General features: G+C 41.9%; 1 protein-coding gene across 2 annotated transcripts; it reads left to right on the forward strand.

The window, feature by feature from the left end:
- Positions 1 to 8,510: 8,510 nt before the first annotated feature.
- LOC121917459 (inactive serine protease 35-like) lies at positions 8,511 to 21,401 on the forward strand. Of its 2 annotated transcripts, none has more exons than XM_042443441.1 (2): positions 8,511 to 8,556; positions 18,434 to 21,401. In XM_042443441.1, exon 2 carries the CDS (start codon positions 18,447 to 18,449, stop codon positions 19,695 to 19,697), a length of 1,251 nt encoding a protein of 416 aa, XP_042299375.1. In that variant the 5' UTR covers positions 8,511 to 8,556; positions 18,434 to 18,446; the 3' UTR covers positions 19,698 to 21,401. The 2 variants fall into 2 exon arrangements, with proteins under 2 accessions (XP_042299375.1, XP_042299374.1); XM_042443440.1 differs by lacking the exon at positions 8,511 to 8,556 and adding an exon at positions 17,950 to 18,041.
- Positions 21,402 to 26,176: the final 4,775 nt, after the last annotated feature.

Raw genomic sequence — 26,176 nt, forward strand, 5'->3', positions numbered from 1 at the left:
GTATACAATGTATTATTTTCTAAAGTGTATAATTGTTTTTATATTTCCATGAAAGGGAGATGTGATGTAAGGTACCTTTAAGACACAGCCCTTAGTCATATCAGCTGTAGTGTAGATATACTATTAAGAGGGTTGGAGAGGGATTGATTGTTCTCTCTTCCTCATCTCACTCTCCTGGGACTGGCTGTGCTCAGTAGCCTAAGGATGAATAAACTTACTGCTCCTACATGAAGATTGGACTCTGTGTGGATTCTTATAAGATTGGATTCCAACAGCAGACATCACAGGGGGGGGGGGGGGGGCTTTCATCAGTTCAGTGGTATCAAATGGCCCTCTGAATATGATTATTATGCCCATTGCCCTCTGTGATTTGTCAAGAAGAAAGATAATCCTTGTTAATTTGACAAAAATATTCAGAATAATCAACCAAATATATTCAGATTATTTTGTGATGATCACAGCTCATAGGTCTAAAACACACTGCATAAATAATCCAGTTTGAGATCGTTTTGACTGCCCTGGCTCAGTGCTAGGGAATTCTGGGAATAATAATAATAATGATAATAATTTCTTATATCCCACCTTTCCCCCAATAAAGGGACTCCAGGCAGCAAACAACAAGTATAAAACAATGCAATTTAACTATAGTTTTGTGAGACATCTAGCCTTCTCTGTCAGAGAGCTCTGATGCCACAATAGGCTACAATTCCCAAGTCTCCCTAGCACTGAGCCAGGGCAGATAAGGCAGTCTCAATCTGGATTATTTCTGCATTGTGTTCTGGACTATAGTCATCCCATATTCACTGGAACATGCGTTGAGTCTTGAACGTCAATGCACTTGATGTGTTGCAATGCTATCAAAAATTACTAGGAAGATAGTGCTCTTGAATACAGTGGGACAGAGAGTGCTCTTGAACACAGTGGGACAGAGAATTGGAGTCACTCGGGTTGGTGTCACTCGGTATGGTAACTCATGGCGTTATCCTTCCCCCCACTGACCACCTCCCATACAGAATCTTTAGTAATTTTTATACTAATTTTGTTGTTAACTGCCCTCAAGTTGATCTCAACCCATGGCAACCCTGCTGATGAGACATCTCTAAGACCCTCTGTCCTCCACTGCTCTGCTCAACTCCCGCAAACTCATACTCATAATCTGTTTAATAGAGCCCATCCATTTTGCATGCGGTCTTCCTCTCTTTCTACTTCCCTCTACCTTTCCTAGCATTACTGTTTTTCCAATGATTCATGCCTTCTTATGATGTGTCCAAAGTACGACAATGTGAGTTTTGTCATCTTGGCTTCTAGGGAGATTTCTGGCTTGATCTGCTCCAGGACCCATTTGTTGGTCTTTCTGGCTGTCCATGAAATCCTTAGCACTCATCTCCAGCACCATATTTCGAATTAGTTGATTTTCCTCCTATCCTCCTCCTTAACTGTCCAGTTCTCACATGCATACATGGCAATAGGGAATACAATGGCTTGTATGATTCTAACTTTTGTGCTCTGTTGTATATCCTTGCATTTTAGGATCTTCTCTAGTTCTTTCATAGCTGTCCTTCTCATTCTTAATCTTCTTCTGATTTCCTGGCTGCAGTCTCCATTTCTATCAGTGTTTGATCCCAGGTATGAGAATTCATTTACTGTTTCTATTTCTTCATTGTTTTACTCATAAATTGAAATTCCAATATATCACTGAATGTAATAGTAATAATTGTGACAAAAACAACTAGCAAAATTACAATATTTTTAAATTACAATACCATATGCACAGCCTGAATGTATTTACATATATATAAATTCACGTGGTTAAAGTGAAAATTTGGTAAAATGTGATGTTTTTAAAGAAAAATTTAAAAGAATATTTTTAAATTTTTAAAAAATGTAAATTAGAAATTAAAAGTAAAAAAGGAACCTGGGTCCTCTCCTGGCACCCCGAGTAATGCCACTGAGCCTGAGTTATAAGTACACATGACTGGATTACACACTCCCCCCCCCCCCACACACACACTCTGATCTGAAGAGGAGGTGCCCGTTTCATTGTCATGTTTACTGTAGTACACTGTACTCTTGGATGGTTGTATTTTAACTTTCAAACCCACCTGTGAAAAAATATATGACTTTTGCTGAATTACTATATTTTTAAAAAATCATCCCTAACAAATTGGATTTAAGAACAAAATTGGTATATAGTAATTTACGAACTACAGTATTCTTCACACATAACTTGAAAGCAAAAGCAGTAGTTCTTGCTTACCATAATTTCTTTTGGCACAAAGTTGCTAGAATGCAATCAGGTCTGCAATAAAAAAGAATAATATTATGAGAAATTGAATGGCTTTGGGAGTAAATTGTTTGTTGTTGTTTCTGTAAGTGAATTTAAAAAGACTATTAGGTTGTGTAAATGCACTACAAAGCAAATGTCTGTTTATTAGTATATGATGTCAGGTCAATTGCAGAGACTATGTTAAGACAGCACAAGGGTCCATTCAGCTTCTAGTAAGATAAAATTACTTGAAAAGGATTAGGTTTGGTTACTGGAATAATTCCAACAGCAATTAGGTATTTATAGCAATACTGTATGTTTTGTATTCATGATCGAAGAGAAACACAACAACATGTCTCTATGTTTGATAGGCATTCAGGGCCCAATAAGAAGCATAGTGCAGGAGAGACCCAGATGTCTTGTGCTGCCAAAATAAAACTGTTCTCTCACACAAGACAAAATCCCACTATCATGACTGGTTTGAGTTATGTCACATATCTTGGAATTTGTGATAGTTTTCTTGCACATGGTTTTCTTGCTGAAATATCCACACACTGAATGGCAGCATGTAAACATGGCATTGTGTACAGATATACTACTCACAGTAAAGAGTATCTACATTAAAAACTGAAATCAAGCAATATCAAGCCATTTCTTTAAGCAGCAAAGTACATGTTACATATTTGTATGGTATTTTGGTATAGGGAGATCCTGAATAAGGCTGATCTGGCTGCAGTGATCCATGCACTTGAAAACTCCCAGATGGATTACTAGTGCATTTATATCTGGGATTCTCCTTGAAAACAGTCTAAAACCTTTAGCTTGTATGAGAATCCTGGTGGATTTGCCTACGTAGAGGCACCAATTCTTAAAATCACCACTGCTCTTGATGTATGCTCTTCTTAGCTGATAACAATTTGATTTGGCTTGATAACTTGGCTTGATTTATGTTAAATGTTTCTGTGAGGATGCACCAGCTACTAATTTCTTTTTTAAAAGACAGCTGGAGAAGCTGGGCCTGGATCCAAAAGACCCTAATAATTTCAGACCTGCAGCCAACTTCCCATCTGGAGACAAGGGTGTTTACTGGACAACAGAAATTATTTCTGGGTGATATCCAGTTTCTAGAGCCACTGGAGGTGCATTTAAGCTCATGGACTTTTTCACACGGGACAAGCATCATTAAAACATGATTAAATCATGGTAATAGCGCCATCGGGGGGAGATGATCACATCCCTTCATGCTTCACCCATTTGTGTCCCTTGCTTAAATTGTAATGGACGTGTCATTGGGTAATAATGGTAATAACAGGAGTTTCCGCTATTACTCAATGACTAGTCCATTACAGTTTATACACGGCACATGAACAGGAGAAGTGAGCAGGTGTGTGATACTCTTCCCCCTGATCATACTATTACCACAATTTAACCATGTTTTAATGACGCTTGCCTCTTCCATGTGAAAGAGACCCCAGTTTCAGCATGGATATTTCCTTAGTTAACTGGTGGGATGATCTTTGCTGGGAATAAAATAGGAGGCATGCATTTCTGTTGATTCTCCTCAGTCTTTCAGGAGCTTTCAGTACTATTCATCATGGCATCCTTTGGGGAGTACTGTTTTACTATGGAAGAGATCTTGTAGCACCTTTTGAGACTAACTGAAAGAAAGAAGTTGGTAGCATGAACTTTTGTAGGCTTCAGTCTACTTCCTCAGATCCATTTAATGGCATCTGAGGAGGTAGGCTGAAACCTACAAAAGCTACAAGAGCTCTGTCCATACTTATTTTACAGATTAACATGGCTAGATCTTTGTGTTTCATTATGGGTCCACTTCTACTACTATTTGGACAACCAATTCTCGAATAAAGTTCTGGGGGACTATTACTCTGTTTCTTGAAGACTCCATTTTGGCATCCCACAAAACTCTACTTTGTCTCCCGTGGTTTTTAACACCTACGTCCCATAGTTGTCTGTATATAGTACAGAGTATTATATTGTCACTGAAGAGCCGTCTGAAGAGCAGAAGACATTCTCTACAAACCTTATAATGGGCAAGGTTTTATGATTCTGTGTATTTTTAATTATTCTTTTAATTAGCATAGGTGTGGCCAACTTCTGCTTCCTCCAGAAATTGCCACAAAACACTTCCCATCAACCTTAGTCAGTACTGCCAATCATGTGGAATGATGGGAGTTGCAGTCCAAAAACTCAGGAAGACCACAATTGCTCACTTGTGAATTAGTTCTATACGTTTATTTTCCAAAGTGAAAAACACAGCTAGCACCATAATACCATACTGGTACAGTCTTAATTTTTGTAACATGGTGTTCTGTCACTACTGTGCTATAATACTATGGGTGAGATCCTGCTAGTGACTTATACTCACATATGTCTCTTTTTGCACAAGGTGCAAGGCTTTGCATAGTCCTTTGTGCACTGTCCAAAACCTCCCATGTTGGCTGTTAAGCCTTGTGGGGGGGGGGGGGTTCAGAAGAGGAAAAAGCACATTTCTGGGTTTGAAAGGGAAGGAAAATGAAGGTGCATTCCCCTCTAGAAGAGCACTCTCATTTCCCTTCCCCTCACAGCCCTGACCAGCAGTTTTTTCTGCCTTTGAACTGTCCTTCTTCCCCCAGCTCAACCTGGCCATAAGGGAAAACATCAAACTGTGCATAATGCTTTGGCTGCTTGATGTAGGATCTCAGGCCATAATGCTTTTTTAAAACACAAATTACCAGAAGAGACTTTTAAACCTTAATTTGCCAGGGTAGAAGGAGAAAAATTTTATTGCGGGAACCACACAGAACTAGACATATGAAGTAGACATTCTGGGACATTGTCATTGGTACATTTGGCCACAGTTCCCCCCGATTTAAGCCAGTTACCAAAATGTGTGGGGTTTTGCCATTGTGATCCTTTTTTGTCCCTGCCAATGTAATATATTGTGACAAAGGATGCTTCCTATCTGTCTGATGAACCATGGTACAGTAATCAGAAGTCATGCAATCGCCTTGTCAGTAGGTTTGCCCCCTGTAGTGGAAATAAAAATTTATTCCATTAGAGAGAACATTTGAATTTTCATTGAGAGTATTAATCTTAACCATAACTACAACCTTTACCCTAATACTAATGCACTGGAATTCTCATTGGGGTGAAAAAAATACTGCACAATTCACACAATGCAAGGTGATTCTTCTTTTTAAAAAATCCTAGTACATGAGGCTTTATGCTATTTAATTTTTTTTTAAATCAAGACATAAACTGGAACACAATCTGAGGATGTATGGTAAGCAGTGATAGATTCACTTTCCTAATATGGGTTCCTATGCCATCTCAAACCCTACCCTCTTCACCTGCAGAAACTATGCTACTCTTACTTTCTCTCTGCAAAATACTAGTCTTTTCTACAGACTGAGAAAACAGCATCAGAAAATACAGGATGATAATGACAAAATGAAATCATGGGCTACCGTATGTCCCATAAAAAGATAATGAGCTAAGAAAAAAAGCATGATGATTCCACATTTAACACCTACTGTGGAACACACCCTTGGATATATATGTATGTGTATGTGTCTGAGACACACAAAACCTACGGTCACGTCACCTACTTTTTGACCAAATGCAAATATGACTTCGGCCAATTTTATAGCTATTTGATGCAGCACTTAATTAGATTTGATCCCATAAACCCTAAAAATAGGACAGATATAGGAGAGGGGAATACTGTACCTTTTTAAGATGAGCTATAGAATTAACAGCATTGGCAGTCAGAGGTAAGCAAGATATATTTCCTACTAGTCCACTCATCAAGGAGGAAAATGCATACTGCAATTCACTATGGTCAAAATCCTGGATGAGCTTGGCAGAACATAAAGCTCCCCCAAGGATACCTCTGCACACAGACATACCTCCACCTCTGTGAAACCTCCTGCTACTGGCACATGCACACCCACAGCCTTTTAGCAACTGGTGGGGAGCTGCCTGTGTTTCTGCAATTGCTCTTGGATGTTGTAGGGGTCCTCTGGAGATCTTAGGAGGAAGTTTCCTGTGTGCATCCAACCGTCATGTCCCATAACCACTAAATGGCCTGCGAGGGGCACACTAGGAAGGTAGGTTGCAGTGAGCTGGGGATGTGTGAAGCCATGTGGGTGGGGGCATGCTGGCAATAGGAAAGTAGGCCGCAAATTAAGGGAGCCATTACATAAAGAAGGTTCTGGATACTTCCTTCTGCAAAGTCCATAACAGAAGATACACAGGAATAATGCATCTGTTACCAATAGGATTCCAGACTGTGTTAGTAAAAAGAGAGTAAAAGTTATGCAATTGTCTGTGCTTATAATTAAATTGTGTGGAGAGATGTGTCCATGTGTTTTATATATATATATATATATATATAAAAGGCTGACCACTGTCATTTGTTTCCACAACCACAGTCCATTTTATAGAAGCTCATGAAAGTCTTATTCCTCTCAAATACAAGAAAGGTATCTGACCATGACTTGAAAGAATGACTCACTCTGAATTCTTTTATCGCCAGTTTTTTTTAAAAAAGTAGCTAATTTTTTTATTACCCACAAGCGCAAGTCCCCAACGCAACTGCTTGCATTAGCATACTTTCTTGTTTCTTCTGTTGTTTGGTTTGGAAACTCTTTCATTTTAAAATTTAGTTGTTTGACACTTTGGTTTTATGACAGGTTGAGTATCCCTTATACAAAATGCTTGGGACTAGAGGTCTTTTGGATTTTGGATATTTTTCGATTTTGGAATACCTATATTTCCATATATATATATATACACAATGAGATCTTGGTGATGGGACCCAAGTCTCAACACAAAATCCAGTTATGTTTCATATACACTTATACTGTACATTCATCTTGAAGGTAATTTTATACAATATTTTAAAATATCTTTGTTAATGAAACAAAGGTGTCTCTATCTCAGCCACCCATGAAAAAGGTGGCTGTTTGGCACACTTTTAGGCTGCATTCGCACTGCAGAAACAATCCAGTTTGAAACCACTTTTACTGCTGTGGCTCAATGCTATAAAATCCTGGGATTTGAAGTTTGTTGAGGCACCAGAGCTCTACTAGCCTTTTACCAAACCCCCCTCCTGTTCCTTTAAGTGGAACTTAATTCTCCATCCAGATATTGTGTTGGCAGGTGCGCCTTCATGTTGCCAACAGAGACTCCATGAATTTCATAAGTTTTCTTAGGTAAGGAATCCCCAGAGATGCTTTTGCCAGTTCCTTCTTCAGAAATATAGCCCCCAGCACCTGGGATTCGTTGGCAGTAGTGCTTTTAGCTTTTATTTTTCTGTCCAGGAAGAATTGCCAAACGTCCTCCATTCTGAGTCTGACTAAGAAGCATGGATTTATATTTACAGGAATGTTTTGAGCGGGACCTACTTGGGCACAGGGGTGAAATGCCTGAACTGCAGCCACTCACTCAAAGCCACAAGGTTGCGAGTTTAAGATCAGCCAAAGGGCTCAAGCTCGACTCAGGCTTGCATCCTTCCGAGGAGGTTGCTAAAATGAGTAGCCAGATGGTTGGGGGCAAATTAGCTTACACTTTGTAAACTGCTTAGCGAGTGCTTCAGTGCACTGATAAGTGGCATAGAAATGTACTTGCTGTTGCTATTGCTACTTCCCTATAAGGAAATTATACATCATAGGAGAATATTTGCCCATAGAGAATCAATGGAGAATACTTGCTGATATTGAATACAGAGGCTGGGTTGATAGAACTTTCAACACCAAAAAAAGAATCCATCCATGTTTCCCTATGGGCAAGTATTCCCCTATGTTTCCTATGGGCAAGTATAGGCAAGAATTCTCCAATGATTCCCTAGGGCAAGCATTCCCTAATGTTTCCCTATGGGGCATGTCCTGTCATTGGGGGAACATTTCCTTTTCTGTCCATGACTGGGGGGGGGGGTCCCCAATCCCCTCCCTTTGGAGCCAAGCCCTCTCTCTTTCCAGGAGTGATGGAGGAGCCCCTTGTCTTGGAGAGTCCCTGGACTGAGCAGTGTCTGACCCTCGTCTCCAGTGCTTAGAGCCCTGGTCTCTTTCCAGCTGCCTCCCCCCCGCCTCCCCGGGCCTCCTCCTCCTCCGCCCATCGGGGCTGGCAAAGACCCCCAGCGTCTGCCGGAGGCTCGCTGCAGTCAGAGGGCTGGCTCTGGTGCTCTTGCTCCTGCTGCTGCCATTCAGAGGAGGACGAGGAGGAGGGATGCTGCTGCTGCTGCTGCTGCCTCTGCTGCGCCCGGGAGCCCTGCCGAGCTGCCTCTGGAGGTAGGAGGGCTGCCAGGCAGGCAGGCAGGCAGGCTGCGGGGGATGCTGGGCTCTGCACCTCTCCATCCGGAGCAAGCAGGGAGGGCTGGCAAGCCAAGGGAGAGAAAGTGTGTGTCTGTGTGTGTGTGTGTGTGTGTATGGGGGGTCTCTTGCATGCCTTGCACCCCAGGATTCTTGATCGCCTTTTTCTTTATTTTTTTGGTATTTGTTTTTTCATTGGAGATTCAGGGACTTCTAAAAACTAAAAACCCAGTCTTCCTGATCTCCAACCCCAACTTTTCCCAGGACCTGTCCTCCATTTCCGTCCGGGAGGGATCGCAACAGGGCCTCCTCTTCCTCCCTTTGGAGCCCTGCGGAGCGAGAGTTTGTGTAGCCCAGAGGAGAGGAGCCTTTCCTGGGAGCTTTTCTTGGGCCGGGGCCCGGAGGGCTCTCGGGGACCCATCACAGGGTCCTTTCCCCCCTTTTGCCCTGGCGGAGAGAGGGGGGCCTGCCAGAGGCGATCCAGGGGTCTTCCTGGGCCCCTCTCCATTGCCTCCAGTTGGCTCCAGAGTTGCAGCCCAGCTCTCAGCCCCTGTGTCCCTCTCCATTGTCTCCTTGGCCAAGAAGAGGCAAGCCTTAGAGAGGCTCAGCATTGCAGCCTTGGTCCAGCCTCAGTCAAGAGCCAAAGGCAGAGCAGAGGGCTTCTCAGGAGCCCCCCCCCCCCCCCAGGGCAGCAGACCTTCAAGACTCCGACTGAAAAGATGTATGTATAGGTGTCTCTCTCTGTGTGTGTATTATATATATATATATATATATATATGGTGTGTGTGTATGGTATATATGTATGTGTATAGATACATATAGTATACTGTATATGTATACACACACACACATATATATGGTGTGTATGTATGTATATATGGTATATGTGTATAGATAGATAGAGATATGTGTGTGTGTGTGTGGTGTGTGTGTATGATGTGTGTGTGTGCAAGTGAGTATGGTGCAATTTGATGCACCCTTAACCTGAGCATTAATGGCATGAAACTGACTAGACCCATGCCAAAGTGGACCATCCAAGTTGCACTTGCACTAAAAGGCGTTGGGGAACTCAGCTGAAGCCACTGAAATTTGTGTAACATTTTGGGGCCAGGACACCAGCCAGAAATATTCGCACCCTTTCTCAGGCTTTGCCTTTCTGCAATCTAAAGGCAAACAGTTTTAGCTTCAGTCTTTGGAGTCCAGGGTTTGGAGCTTGAGTTTCCTCCAATTGGAAAGATGCTGGACAGCATTGGAGGAGCTGCCGAAAGGAGCATCTTTTGTGGCTGCTAAGGAGGAGGGCAGTCGTGGGAAGAGAAGACTGGAGCTAAAACTGTTTGCCCTTAGATTGCGGAAAGGCGAAGCCTGAGAAAGGGTGCGGATATTTCTGGCTGGTGTGCTGAATCCTAGGTAGGGCTTTGTGCCTAGGGAGGGAGGCCTATTTTGTTTTCCTAACTGGCACACAAGGTAAGCCTTGAGTTGGGAGCCTGCTGTGATTCTGTACAGGTTTCTCAGTGTGAGAGATTGCTCTGCTTTGCAACAGCCAACTTTCACGTTCAGAACCAGCCCTGCCTTTCCTTTTTGGAAAACTGACACTAATTTTATCCAGATTGCCTCTTCTAGCACTGACAAGCTGTGCGCTGGAATCACAAAAGTCTCTTTACTAAGGTTACTTATTTGATTTTCAGCTCTCTGCCTTGTTTAAATAAATGAAAGGAGCTGAAAAGAAAGAGGAAGGGAAGTTGAAAGAGAAGGGAGTAGACTTTAAACTCCAAAGAGTGGTTATCCTGAATTTTAAAGCAAAGGACAAAGGGATTTTGATGAGTCTCTAATGGAGAGCCAGTCTGTGGCTGTGGGTCTCCTCCAGGTCTTTTGGGCTTTGGTTTCTGTATCACCTGCTTAGTTCAAAGAACATATATGAAATGTCAAAGCTAATTTCCAACTGCTTCACAGGTAACCTCTATATTCTTGGTGCTAAGATGTGGTGGATACTTAGGGAGCGGTTATTTTTGTTGTTGTTGTGTGCCTTCAAATTATATCAGACTTATGGAGACTCACAGATGAACTTAACCTGGGATTTTCTTGGCAAGATTTGTTCAGAGGAAGCTTGCCATTGCCTTCTCCTAAAGCTGAGAGAGTGTGATTTGCCCAAGATCACTCAGTGAGTTTCATGGCAAAGCTTGGGATTGAACCCTGGTCTCCAGAGTCATCGTCCAGTGCTCAAACCATTACACCATGCTGTCTCCCAGGGCGTGGTTTTGCTGTCTTTGAACCCATAGATTTTGTATTTATTCCTGGTGTTTTGCCTGCATCTGGGGCTTGCATCTTCATCTGAAGATGCCAGACACAGATGCAGGTGAAACGACAGGAATAAATTCTTCCAGAACATGGCCACAGAGCCCGAAAAACCCACAAAAAACTATGGATGCCAGCCACAAAAGCTTTGACTTCACAATCCATAGATGGTTTCTGTTGTGCCTTGTTCTCTGCTCCTTATATTTTACTCATTGTAATGAGTAGAGCTGATCATTCTCTACACAAATGAATCACCACATTGGGATACTAGGAAAAAAAATAACACCTTACTAGGGTAAGATGGGAAGGTAAAGGAGAAAGAATGGAAAGATAAAGAGTAAAGGAAAAGAGGAGAAGAGAATGGTTGCAGAAAGAAAGAGAAATGTTTGTAAAATAGATAAGGAATGTAATGTTGGGAATTCAAATTAATCAATATCAGGAGGGCAACATGATTCCCACTTCCTGGCTTCATGGCACAAGATATACTTCACATGCACAGAAATCCCATTCATGATGTTGTCATGTGCCTTCATCTCGTTTCCCACTTGTGACGACTCTAAGGTAAGCCTATTACATACAGGTTTTTCTTGGTGAGATTTGTTTAGAAGGGATTTGCCTTTGCTTTCCTCTGAGGCTGAGAGAGTATGACTTGCCCAAAGTTACCCTGCAGCCAAACGGATTTGAACCCTGGTCTCCAGATTCATAAGTACTCTCTTAGCCCCAGAGGATGGCAATGGCACACACACACCCAAAACATGTAATAGGTTCTCCTTAAGGTTGCTATTAGTTGGAAATAACTTGAAAGCACACAACAAACTTGGTTCATTCTTGGTTCTGAGAGCTAATAATTTCTTCAGTTGGTTCTGCTCTCATTGGAACTACCCAATAGAAGTCCAGCTATTCTATAATCCAGCATATTCTCATTAGTGGGATTTAGAACCATGCTATCAATTACGTATTTCTGCAAAGTAACCCTGGTCACCCCTCTCCAATCATTCTCAAAGGCCATTAGTGAAGAAAGACTGAAAGCACCTAAATTATAGTCAGTCCCCTGTAGGTGAAGATACTTTTGGAGAAGAAAAACCCACAATTATTTGGAAGAAACAGCAACATCTGATAGGTACTCTTTTGTCAGATACTGTTATGCATATACTGAGAGCTAGTCTGGTGTAGTAGTTCGAGCATAGGACTTGAATTTTGGGGATTGGGGATCGATTCCCCACTTGGCCATGGAAATCTACTGAGTGGCCATGAGTGAGTAACACCCTCTCAGATACAGAAGACACTGTGATAGGTTTGCCTTAGGATCCCCATAAGTTGGAAATGACTGGAAGGCACACTTCAACAACAACAATGCATATATTACTGCTAATTTAAATTTCAGTGATATAAATAGTAGGATAAATGTCAATTTGTATCTGAAGGTGTGCTTATTAAGATTTCATAAGACTCTGTGGAGGAAATTTTTTCAGGACCTTATAGGCCAATTCAATTTCTCCTTCTTCCTACACTTGCCTTCTAAGTACAATAGAGTGGTGTGTTTTCAGAATAGTGTCTCACAAGCTGCCCATGAGTCACAGGAGCTTTGTGCATGAGTCATTTGTGTCCCCATTACAAGTGTGGGAGAATGCAACCCAGGGGTTAAAGGGGAGCAAATGGCAACTAGACTCTTAACATATGATTGATTGGTGGCTGGCGATGGAAGACAAATTTCTTCCAGAGGTTCTCTCCCTGCACTGAGCTGCAAGGAGAGAAAGACTTACTTTTGGCAAACAAGTCTCCCCCGTTTTTTCCTCTGTTGCTGGTGATGGCTCAACTGAGTTCTTAAGGTTAGTGCTGTCAGCACTCATCCCCTTACACTGTCCAGTGTAGGAAGACCTGTGAAGTCACTGAGGCACATCTCTTTATCTTTTCATAGAAAAGTATATTAAACAGATAAAAAACCTTAACAAATATAAGAATCATACCAACACATAAACAACACATTGGCTATCATCCACAAGTTCTGCAGGAGCTCATGATTTCCCACCAGCTCCTAGACTAAGCTATGGCTAGACACCATGTATTAATCAGTATATTTGTGCTAAGGACATTATGAGTTACAAAAATATATAGATGCATCCTTCTAGAGACTACATAAAGCCCATTATTGGATACATCTATATTTTTGTGCCCTCTGGTGGCTGCATTGAAAGCATGCTTACATAGCATTTATGACGAAAGGAAAAATAAAATGAAGAAAAGCTGTATTCTTTAATTATCAATTCAATGCCTTCCAAATGGTTTAAAAAAGGGGGAGGGGATTAAAAGGAAATTTGATTTATCACATTAAATATTAAATTTACAAGATGATTTAGTGGTCACCTAAAATCTAGTTTAAACAAAATATTGCCGTTTTTCCAAATGATATTTAGATTTGGCTGACAGAGGAAAGAGTTCCATACCATTACTCAATAACAGTAAACCACTAAGTATTTACTAGCACACCCTTGATCACTCTCTGAGTTGGTTCAAACAGATGCAGAATCCTCTGGTTGCTTTTCAGAACTGAATCCTTTCTAACCACACAGGTTCAGTCCAGGTTCTTCTTTCCTTTCTCATCATTTATTATCTTGGGTGGTCAGAGCAACAAAATGCTTATAGCAATGCATGAATGCTCCTTTGGGGAGCTGAGCATTTTTCTAAAGCAGGGATGGGAAATCAGGTGACCTTTGCCAGCGTAGTCAATGGTGAGGAATGCTGTGATCCAACATCGGGAAAGCAACATAAATCCCACCCTCTCTGCAACACTCTTCCCTCTGGATCAATGGTTCCCAAACTTTAGTCCTCCAGATTTTTGGACTTCACCTCCCAGAATTCCTAATTGTTGGTCAAACTGGCTGGGGCCTCTGGGACCTGAAGTCCAAAATACTTGGAGGACCAAAGTTTGGGAATCACTGCTCTAGATGCTTGGGGCTACAGCTCCCATGAGACCAAAACAGCACAGCCAGTTGCTAGTTATGATGCACATGTAGTCCAAAAACAACTGGAGGGCACTACGCTTGAGAAGGTTGCTCTACAGCTGCCCAGAATCACAGAGTGAACTGCCATGCTGTTGTCATGGGGAATAAGTTAGCATCCCCTACCACGGGAGGTTTTGCAAGAATTCCAGAAACAACAGCAAGGAAACCCTGGCACTGTATATGGAAGAGACAGAAGCTAATGGGGGGACTATTGAAAGAAGGTGGAACAAGTTTTTTGTGGGTTTTTTGGACTATGTGGCCATGTTCTAGCAGAGTTTCTTCCTGATGTTTCACCAGCATCTGTGGAACAAGATTTGCACCAAAGTCTGTGTGCCTACAGGAGGAAGCAGTGGTAGATACAGATACTTGTATGTGTGTCCCTTCAAGTCACTTGTTGTTGACCTATGGTGAGTCTATGGATTTTATAGGGTTTTCTTAGGCAAGCAGTACTTCATGGTAGTTTGCCATAATTCTGCTCTGGACTATGGCCCTACAGCACCTAGTATTCCGTTGTGGTCTTCCATCCAAGTACTAACTGGGCCTGACCCTGCTTAGCTTCCAGGATCAGATGGGATCTGGGACTTTTAAGGTATTTAGGGCCACCTGAATGCTTCTTGCTTATCTGATCTGTATCCTCTTTATGTAGACTTATTGATACTCTCAGGAATGACTTATCTCTTCACCCCCCACCCAACCTTTTCTCTCTCCACCATGTAACAAGCAGGTAACTCCACCAACTGTAACTTCTCATCCCATCTCTAGACAGAGTTGCTGCTTTCTTTTCTTATTCTAAAAAGCCTTTGCTGTTTTGTCAAACATCACACTTCACTCATCTCTCACAGTCACTGCACAAGCTTTTACTCCACTTCTAGTAAACACAGCTGAGCAGGTGTGAAGGAAGGGGTTGCTTCTAGATCCTTTCCCTGCCATTTCTGAAATGAAAGGAGAGTGAATACAGGACAGACATCCTCCTATTCTACGACACGTTATTACTGACATGTCATACATTTCAATATATATTTATGTTAGTGTTGTTAGCTTTTATTTTGTAATGTCCTGTATTTTTCTGGACTGTCCCACATTTTGTGGTGCCTTGTCCTCCTTTGTGGTTAGGACAGCTGGTCACCCTGATACAGGCAGGAACTGGGACAGAAGCAGTTTTTAAGCTTTCCTCCTGCAGCTGAAGCAGCCCAATAGTGCTACTTGCTCCATTGCATCACAAATGCCAAATAGTCAGAGGTTAATTACAAGCTACCTTTATGAGTTTGCTTTACTGGGGAACATGTATTTTAGCAGACCAAAAAGTAATGCCAGTAGCTGATGTGGTCTTTGTGGCAGTGTTAGGGCTGGTTTCAAAGAGTTGCAGCATTATTCTGATTATTTCCTTGTATAAACTACTTAAAGGAAGACAAGCTATTAATAACTCGAATCAGAAAGGATGTCTCTTACTGAAAAGATAGAAAGCCAGTTCAGAAGTTGAAAAATCTACATAATACAAGCCTGAATATTCTGCCAACTGAATGAAGGAAATTACATCTCATCTGGTTTTAATCCCCAGGTGCTGTTACTTGCATTCCACACCAGCACCACATCGAATTGACTGCAAATTAATCTTGGAATAAGATTTGTGAATTCGCTAGTTCACCGAATTTACCTGTTTTTGGATTGACCCAGGATCAAACCCGGAATGACTGCGCAATGACAGCAATTGTGTGTGATAATCTCTTGCGAATTAACGTGAATACGCATGATTGGGCTCAGAATGGCATTGGATTGGCATTGATTTGCCTGGAAGTTTTTGTTGTGTGATAACGGCCTGAGTGGCAATGGCACTTTGTGTAAGCATGTTTCAGCCTTTATGCTTAAGTGAATTGTTTCCCTTCCCTGACACAGGTATGCCAGGTTATACCAGATTAGATTACGATCTTCTCCTTATGGCAGGCAGGGTTGATTGGCTCAGTCTGTTTGTAAGCATTTTATGTGTATTTCATCTCCATAGAGCTAGGGGAAAACTTTGTGGGCTGCAAGAAATGACTCATAAATCCACTTCTCAGTATGATCTCCCACAAGTCATCATTTAGGCTCCTTCAGTTTGCTGATGTGCAGTAGTTTCTAACTTTCTGATAATTTTTATTGCTTTTGTAGGAGATAACATTTCTATCTTCATAACATATTTCTTGAAGTGTGAGACTCATGAGGAGGGAGATGGCATGTGAAAATGGACTTATCAGTGCCAACTAGTGTGGAAGAAGTGGAAGATGTGCATTGCATTGTTGTTCCCCTTCCTAAGCACTCAATTTATCTGTTGTCAGGTTGGGCACTCAATCTTCACAGCCATTCAGTGGCCAGGAAGAATGAGGGCGCAGGGCAGCAAGGGAGCACTGTCAGCTTTAGGAAGACAGTCATCCTCCTGGATTTCCAGTAGACTCCTGTGAGATCCAGAATATTTGTTTCTTCCCGCAGTCAGCAGCTGCCTTGCTACCTCTTGTCATCCCACAGTTTTTGAATGGCTGTAAACCATAAACTTCTTGCACCCAGCTTTACAACAAGTAGATGACTCAGGGAGGGAATCATGGCAGATAGGGGTGTGTAGGGTTGCCATACATCCGGACCTCCAAACCGGGAAAAATGTAGGACAAAATTTTCAAATGTAGGACACATTTTTTGTGTGTCCTACATTTGAATAGGGGAGGCTTTCCCTCGCCGCCTGGGCCCCGGGCCTCGCCGCGATCACGACGGGGAGCGGAGCCCAAGCGGCAAGGGAATCCTCCTCTGAGGAGGCTGGGAAAGAGGGCGCGGGGAGGCGGGAAGGGTGGTGCGGCCGCGCGCAGGAGGTGCCACCTCCCCCTTCGCCTCCTCCGCCCAAAGCCTCACTGTCCTCCTCTTCCTCCGCGCGGCCATGCGAGGTGGAAGAGGAGGAGGGCAGCGAGGCCCCACGGGTTGCAGCGCAACCCCGCTGCAACCGGGCTTTTCCCGGTTTTTGGCGGCACCCGTGACGTGAGCGGGCAGGTGCCGCCAAAAGCGGGAAAAGCCCAGTTGCAGCCGGGTTATGGCAACCGGGTGTGGATTTCTTCTGTCTCCATAACCAAACAAGTACATATGCAAGCTAAATTTTCTATTATGCCTGCGTAGGTCACTAATATACCAGCCCATGTCTGAGTGCATTTCCACTATAGAAATAATGCAGTTTTAATCTGCTGGCAGTTGGCCATAGAGGTGTGATGGAGGACCTAGAGATTCCTAGAGAAAACGGTTCTTTAAGCATTTGTAGGTCCTTGAGTGCAACTCTATGGTCAGCGTCCAGTGGATGTTGACCACAGAGTTGCACTTCATTTCTTGAGTGAAAATGTGTTTCTTCATCTTCCTTTTTAAAAGTCCAACCCAAAATTGCAAATTGCTATTTAGATTATCACTTGTTGCTTTTCTCCTCTAAAGGGAAAGATTTGCAAACCTAGTATCTCTTACCATGGTTGGAAAGCTTCCAAGATTTAACTGTATGGCATTCAAGGCTGTCCACACAGAAAGTATGTGTCCAGGGTGCTGTCCTGGTGGGTTACAACATTTTTAGAAGAATTGAAACAGTGTGCAACAGAAGAGCTATGTTTTCACCCAAGATGTCCAGCTGTTGGGAGGAGGATGGCTGGGGCTGAAAAGGGAAGAGAAAAGGCCCTGCCTCTTGGTTTTTCTTTTCATAGTTATCCAGAAAACAAGTATTAAACAACCTCCACCTCACCAGCATGATGCATTTATGTATTATCTTTTGGGGAAAATCTAAATCTGTTCCCTAATGCAATGAATGGCCCTGGTATAATTTGGGCTCCTCCATGGCTAATATTTAATTTGAGAGAGGATTTACTGATAGAACACCAAGCAATAGCGTATATATATTGCTTCTTAGGTGGAAATGCCATGCAGTATTTTGTGCAGCTGCATATATAGCTTTGTCCTAAGTCTGTGTTATTTTCTGGCACCATGTACAGTATTTTCTTTAATTTGATATTATAGTTTAGCTACAACAGGTTGACTTGAATCAAATAATTACATCATCTTTTTCAAATTAATTTTAAAGGTATGAGATGGACGCTGACCCCACACCCCCAGAGATTCTGCAGTGTTTCTTATATTCAATATTTCCCTTGTATACAGAGGCATGAATGGATTTGGAACACAGTATGTATTCCTGCTAATCCTAGGCTCACCGCAGTTCCAAAGTTTAGGCCACCATGTGGTTAACAGCAGAGTGAGCTGAAAGAAAAATATTTTATGACTCCTTGTAGATTTTTACAGCCAAATGACTTATACACTTAAATATTTATATAATCAAATGCAGAACAAAATTACAGAGATCTAAGAATAAATAAAGTTACTGAACTTTGCATGAGTACCTTATTGTATTCTGTTTATTGCTTTTATAGGAGCATTGTGGCCATTTTTATTGTCTTTGCCATTATACAAAAATAGTGTAATATTTATATTATCTTTCAGAAAGAAACGTCTATGAATTTACTGCATTTTTAAAAAAAATCTTTTCTTATGTATGTATCTGTGTGTTTTTTAAACAGAAACAAAGACAAGATGGGCTGTGTTCTGCTGTTACTACTATTTTCCATTCCTTCTTTTCACCTCATTAATGGAATAGATGTAGAAGAAGATCTTAGCTGGTCATTAAAAAAATTACCCCGGATTGTGAAGGAAAAGACTTTCTCCCTGGACACTCCTAAATTTGAAGCAGATGCCAAGTTGGAACTGAGTGGAGTCTGTGGGATCGAATGCCAAAGAGCACTCCCAGTGGCACACTTGTCTGACCTGAATGAACTGCTCTCCTATGAGACAGTCTTTGAGAATGGCACAAGGACCCTGACGGAGGTGAATGTCCTGGGAGTGGAGATTGACTCAGCAGCAAATGCCACCACCAAAGCATTGTTGAGAAGGAAGAGGCAGGTCTATGGCACGGACAGCAGGTTCAGCATTTCTGATACACGGTTTCTGACCAACTACCCTTTCAACACTGCCGTCAAGATCTCCACAGGCTGCAGTGGCATCCTGATTTCTCCAAAGCATGTACTCACAGCTGCTCACTGTGTGCACGATGGCAAAGATTACATCAAAGGTAGTAAGAAGCTGAGGGTGGGGTTGCTGAGGCTGAAATCCAAAGGTAGTGGCAAGAGACGCAGAGGTGCTGCTAGGAGGAGCAAGAGGGAGACGTCGGAAATTGAGGTTCGCCATGCCGATGCCACACAGCATCCACGGGGATCTGGCAGCAGTAGAGCTGGTAGAAAACAAAAGACGTCAGGGCTGAATGAGAAGAAATCTGAGCGTAAACCTTCCTTCCAGTGGACCAGAGTTAAAAGTACTCAGATCCCCAAAGGCTGGTTGAGAGGTGTAACTGGAGATGTTGCAGTAGATTATGATTATGCAGTTCTGGAGCTCAAGCGTCCCCACAAAAAGAAATACATGGATCTGGGCATTAGCCCAGCTAGTAAAATGATGCCAGGAAGCATGATCCACTTTTCTGGATATGATACTGACCGATCTGGCCAGTTGGTCTACCGGTTCTGCAGCATAGCTGAGGAATCGAATGATCTCTTCTACCAGTATTGTGATGCTGAATCTGGCTCTACGGGATCAGGAATCTACCTGCGCCTTAAAGAGCCCAGTGAGAAGAAATGGAAGCGCAAAATTATTGCCGTTTATTCAGGTCACCAGTGGGTGGATGTCAATGGAGAACAGCAGGATTACAATGTCGCAGTTAGAATTACTCCGCTGAAATATGCCCAGATATGTCTCTGGATTCATGGGAACGACGAGAACTGCGCCCAGGGCTGACAACAGCTGACACAAGGTCCTCTATTTATCAAATGGTGCTATACAGAGAAGACCTGCAATAATAAACACTGAACATTGACTTGGGTCTGACATTGTCTGAATTTGAAACCAGCAAATACCTTGTAATAAACTGAGAAACTGAAAGCATTTGTACAGCATTTACTAGGATTTTTCAGCTGAGTGCTTTAAACTGACCATAGACATGAGGTGCACTTAAAATCTCCAATTGTATTACTGTATTTATTGTTTTTACATTGTGGTAAATCTGAGTCATTCCTACTATACAGCCAAAAACATAGCTTGCATTTTTTTAAAAAAAATTTGGAGAAGCATTTTCTCTTGTAACCGATACTCTTAAGAGATGTGATTATTTTGTTTGCAATTTATTTACTTGTCTCAGGGGTTCTGCACCAGTAAGCATTTTCTATTATTGCAGATGACTGTATAGTCTCTGCAGGACTATCCAAATTGTTAAACACTGGGATAAGGCAAGGAAGAAAATTCTCCCATAATACTTCCTGTAGAGTCTATACCACGTAGATAATATTCCTTCACTAAGTTAGTGTAGCACAGCTCATAGAGCCAAACACACCAATTCCATTTCCTTGGATACTAAAATGGCAAAGTGCAGGGTAATGAATGTAGCACAAAAGCAGGAATACCATGACTATAATTCAATGCCTGTAAATCTAATTTTGGAAGATATGCAAAGCTGGAAAGTAGGAAATGTACATTTGTTCCAACTAAGTACAATTAACCTCCTGTTTGTTTTCTTTTACTTTGCAAATAATGCTCTCCCCCCCCCCCCCAGAGGCAACAGTGGTAACTATTAATTCACTGTTACAAGCTAATACAGAACTGAACAACCCAAAGATTTGTAGACCTGTCTTAATGGTTCTGCCTTCAGGGGCAAAGGATCATAGCAGACCAGGAGGCCATTTGTTAGTGTTACCATGTGTCCTCCTTTTCCCAGACATGTCATCTTTTTCAGAACTAAATCATTTTCCCAAGTGGATTTTTTAAATATCCTGGGCTTTTTCAAATGCATGCTGCTGCCTTGCCTCCTGCCCGCTGATGCTGAGAGAAAGAAAGAAAGAAAGAAAGAAAGAAAGAAAGAAACTTGGGGTGTGGTGGGGTGAAAGGAGATAGGCCCAGAAAGGGAAAGTGAGCTAGCAGAGCAAGGTGGCTAAAGGAGATGATGGTGTTGATGGAAAATGGCAGTTTGGTAGAGTGAGTGAGGGGGCTGTAGGAAGAGGAGCAGGAGTGAAGATTGTTATTTTGAATAGAATGAAGGTTAATAATATATCTAGTAGCAATTATCACAGCTTGTATAGTAAGGGTATTTAAAGTGAGAGTTGTCATAAAGATCAATGGTCTGAAATAGTCAGTTGGTAAGTTTGTCCTCCTTTTTGCTTCCCAAAATATGGTACCCTACCCTATGTACACTCTTGATGGCGAGGACAGTTTAACAGAGAGAAGGGCAGCTCTGTTCTCTGAGATGGAAATGCATAGAGCTGGCCCATCATATCAAAGCAAATGGGGTAACAGAACAAATCATTGGGATAAGATGACTGTGGTGCTATGATTTAACAGTCAAAAACAATTATGTTTTAGATAGAGGTACAGTAGAGAAGACTTTCAACATATTGTTGGCTGGCTACTCTGACTCCTTGCTGTTGGCTATACTAGAAAGGGCTGATGGGAGTTTCAGTGCAATGGTACCTGAAGAGCCAATCACCCTCCCTTGACTTGGTCTTAGAGAATGAGTAATCATGGTGACAATCCTCAGATCATCAAAAATTACCAAAGCACTTATGTTTCAGTGTCTACAGAATATGTAAGCTGACTGTTGTGTAAATATATGAGATATTTTATGTAGCAATAAAACTTTTGGGTTCATTTCAATTTTTGAACTACAGCTTTTGCTAGAAAGGCATTTAATATGAGCTTGAACATTTCAATCACTTTTAAAAAAGTATATGAGCTGAGCTTTCTGCTTCAGATGTATTTATCTTTGAGAAAGCCATTTATGATAAGACCATCAAGATGCTTTTTGATACATAACATAGAAAATATGGAAGATTCAAGATGACATAGTATTTGGTAATGAATACGTGTATTGATTTTAAATAATAAATAAAAAAATAACATTAAGATGCACATTCCTGGGATTTGAGTTTGTTGTGGCTTGATTTTAGTAATCTGTAATTCAGATTTTGATTTGCATTGTTAACATTGATTTGTTATTAGTGTTGAAGAGGTATATGTGCCACTAACTCTGATTTATGTCAACCCTATCATAGGGTCTTCTTGGCAAGCTTTATTTGGGGAGGTTTGCCTTTGCCTTCCTTTGAGCTTGAGAGTGTGTGACTTTTTCAAGATCACCCTGTGGGTTTCCATGGCTGAGCAGGGATTCGAACCTTGGTCTCTTGGAGTCCTAGTACAACAGTCAGACCACTACACCATGCTGACCCTTCACTGCACTTCTAAATCTATAAAATGTATTGTGTATGAATGAGGTATTCTTAAGAACTCATTTTTATATATGGTTGTAAATCAGTGGCAGATTTAACACTATCATTGATGTTTTATTTCTGTTATACTACAATTTGTGTATTTGAAAACATCTCTTAAAAACTAACATCTATAACGAAGGTTCACAGAACATGTATCAAAACATTTTCATGGTAAATTGTATTTTTTTTAAATGTTAAACCGTCATTGTGAAAGATGCCAAGTAAGTATCTTGCTTTGCAAAAAACCAGGACATCAGTAAGAAAAGTAGAAAAGAAAATGTATTAGAAAGTATAGCAACAGTTGCAGCAAAAGTATTTATTTTATAATGTCTAATAAAATATTACTTCAACATTAAAATGGTTTAAAACAACCTGTGTACAGCTTATATGTGTAAGCATTTAATAGATCCGATTCAAAATAACCCGGGTCTTATCCCGTGTTCCGAATCGCTTTTATTCTTCGTTTCCATCTGGTTTTTTAAATCGAAGTTTTTACCTGCAGTCGTTCCTACTTGGCATGAAATCAGTGTTTAAATAAATCGATTCTTCTCCTCCATACCTTATTTGGAGCTGTCAATCAATAGTACGTCAGAATGACGTAATGTTAATCTGGAATATTTGGAAGCGATTTATCTTTTGGCATCGTTTCCATTTCATTGACTGTTTGTGAACTGATGTATTTTTGGCGGTTTTTTCCCCCGAATGGACCAATGAAGGCGCTTAATCGCTCAAACGTCCTCTTCTGCATCTCCCCATATTACCTGCCATAACTCAGTGCTAGGGAATCCTGGGAATGGTAGTTTATTATAGCACCAGCACTCTCTGGCAGAGGAGGATAAATGTCTCACAAACACAACAGTTCCCATAATTCCTTAGTACTGAGCCAGGGCAGGTTAAGGGGTCTCAAACTGTATTATTTCTACAGTGGGTTTGGAACTACAGATGAGGGTTTTTTCATAAATTCAAAAAGTTGTTACTTTATAATTACCATATATACACACACACACACACACACACACACACACACACTCATATGCATATATATACATGTGTGCAAACACACAGACAAATATATATGTGTATATATACCTATATGTTTGTCTCTGTATGCATTTATATATATATGCATGTGTGTGTGTGAGTATTCATATATAATCGTGTGTGTGTGTGTGTGTGTCTGTGTCTGTCTGTCTGTAGTGTGTGTGTGTGTGTGTGTGTGTGTGTGTGTGTGTGTTTGCCAAATCGGATCAAGGAGGAGAAGGCAGTGGGTTTCGGTGGGTAGAGACTGTTCTGCATCCAAGGCCCAGGGTTGGAAAACGGGATCAAGGAGGAGAAGGCAGTGGGTTTCAGTGGGTAGAGACTGTTCTGCAACCAAAGCCCAGGGCTGGAAAACGGGATCAAGGAGGAGAAGGCAGTGGGTTTCAGTGGGTAGAGACTGTTCTGCATCCAAAGCCCAGGGTTGGAAAACGGAATCAAGGAGGAGAAGGCAGTCAGTTTAAGTGGGATAGAGAAGACAGAAAAGGGGAAAAGAGAACGACCACAGAGGACAAAGGGGTGAGGGAAGCAAAAATGGCGACAGCCACGACAGATGGGGACAGAAAGGGCAACTCCCCCAAGGCCAGCCCCATCGCACTCCGCTCCTCCCATCCATCTAACCCGATTTCAAAGGCTGTTGTTCCTATTTAAATGCTCCGGTTCATAACTCGAATCAAGGGAAAAACGTAGGTCAGACCCTAGTATTTTTTTAACGCGCATTAAATGACGAAAACTCGATTCAAAATTTTATTCCGCTCTATGATTCGATTTGTAGTGGGGACGATGGCGGGTTGCTCTAGAACCGTTCTAGGTTTAAATCGGATCCTAATAGGAACGCCACTCCTTGGATTCGATTCAGAACGCGGGGTTTCACCTAGTGGGAACATCCCCCAAGTTGTTTTTGGACTGCAGTTCCCAAAATGGCCATTTAGACTAGGCTGACAGGAGTTGTAATTCATCAGTATTGGGAGGGCCTCCTATTAAAATCAAACATCTTGAAAAGTCCATATTCGAGGAATGTGTTACATAGCAAAGGTATTATTTAAACAGGACTGTGGCTGCATCTGCACTTAAAAATGAGAAGGCTAAATATCTCACAAAACTACAAAACATAGCACTGAACCATGGCAGTTAAAGCAGTGTCAAATTGCATTCTTTCTGCAGTGCAAATGCAGCTATATTATATTATTTATTCATTTTATTTCATTTCATTTCTGTGCCACCTTTCTCCCAGGAAGAGACCCAAGGCGACTTACAAGATAAAAACATTTTAAAAAGAACACAGTAAAATGTTAAAAATCAATTAAAATCATCTGTTTAAAAAAATATATGTACCGTAAGTTAACATAAAAACATTAAAAAGTTAAAAACATAACACACACCAGAAATAAGCCGCCCTGTTGTGTTTTTTAAAAAGCTTGCCTAAATAAAAACATTTTTACTTGCCGGTGAAAGGCAAGCAGGGAGAGGGCCAGACATGCTTCCCATAGAAGCACATTCCAGAGGGTGGGAGCAGTCACTGAGAAGGCTCACTCTCATGTCCTCACCAGGTGAGATTGGGATAAAGGCAAGACTGAGAGAAAGCCTTTTCCTGAAGATCTTAGGGCTCTGGTAGGTTCATATGGGGAGATATGGTTTCTCAAATAGTTTGGACCTAAGCCACATAGGGCTTCATAATCAGCACTTGGAAATGAACTAGTAGTTAGTGAAGCTGTTTCAGCAAGGGAGTTACATATTCCCTGTAATTGGTCCCAGTCAGCATTCTGGTTGCGGCATTATGAACCTGCTGAATATTCCACAGTTTCCAAAGGCAGCCCCACAAAGTGCATTACAGTAGTCCAAATGGGATTTAATCAAGGCATGTATCAGTGTAGCCAGATCTGACATCTTGAGGAATGGGTGCAGCTGGCACATTAGTTTTAACTGCAAATGCACTCCTGGCTACTGTTAAATCTCAGGCATCCACGCTCAGAATTGAATTCAGGAGAACACCCAAGCTGCGAGCCTGAGATTTCAGGGGGAGTGTAACCCCATCCAGCTCAGGCAACATCCCCATTCCTTGGTCTGCCTTACAATTGACCAGGAACACTTCTGTCTTGTCTGGATTAAGTTTCAATTTGCCCTCATCTAGTCCATTACTGACAGCAGACACTGGCTCAGCACAGAGAGTGAGCTTCCTTGGAGTCAGATGGGAAGGAGAGATAGAGTTGTCACACTCGTGACACCGCACCCCAAAACCTTGGATGACCTCTCCCAGCGGCTTCATGGGGGGGGGAACAGAACCATGAGGGCTCCCATAGGCCAATGGCCAGGGGGTCAAACAGAAATTCCCCAACCCCACCTTCTGAGTTCACCCCTCCAGGAAAGACTGGAACCACTGCATGTAGGCCTTGTCTCTGTGCCATCCTGTTCAGATGATGTATCTCCCAAACTCCACTTCTGGTGTTTGCAGTCCGACAATGTCCGGCATGTCTTGCATCAAAACCAGGACATTTCAAGAGTAACACAAATGTTAAAAACCTGTTACTCTGAATCTTCCTGAATGATCTGGAGCTCTCCATTTCTGTACTGCAGCAGCTGTCTGCATGGGTGTCTCACTGGGCCATCCAGTGCCTCTGCTGCCATCACCATGGTTTGTTCATTTGAGGTCAGGACAAGGTGCCCGGTATGTGATCATCACTGGGTGCCTTATTCCTACTTCAGAAGCAAATGACCCATGGCAACAGTGGTGGTGGATGTGCCATATGGCCCAGCGGGATGTGTGTGTAAACAGCCACCGCAGCATGGAAACAGAGGCCAAGGTAATGGCTAGGGGTAGCAGTGAATGGGAAGCACTCCTCCTGAGAAGAACTAGGTCTTTAGCAAAGAAATGCATCTCTTGCATTACCACAAAAGTAAGAAAAGAAGTGTAAACCCAATGGTCAGAAA

Source organism: Sceloporus undulatus, unplaced genomic scaffold (genome assembly GCF_019175285.1).
Source record: "Sceloporus undulatus isolate JIND9_A2432 ecotype Alabama unplaced genomic scaffold, SceUnd_v1.1 scaffold_19, whole genome shotgun sequence".
Taxonomy (NCBI): Eukaryota; Metazoa; Chordata; class Lepidosauria; order Squamata; family Phrynosomatidae; genus Sceloporus; species Sceloporus undulatus.

Coding starts and splice junctions, on each gene's coding strand:
- LOC121917459 (XM_042443440.1), top strand. CDS start 18,022: ATGAATGGATTTGGAACACA. Junction 18,042..18,433: donor ATGAATGGATTTGGAACACA/GTATGTATTCCT, acceptor TTTTTTAAACAG/AAACAAAGACAAGATGGGCT.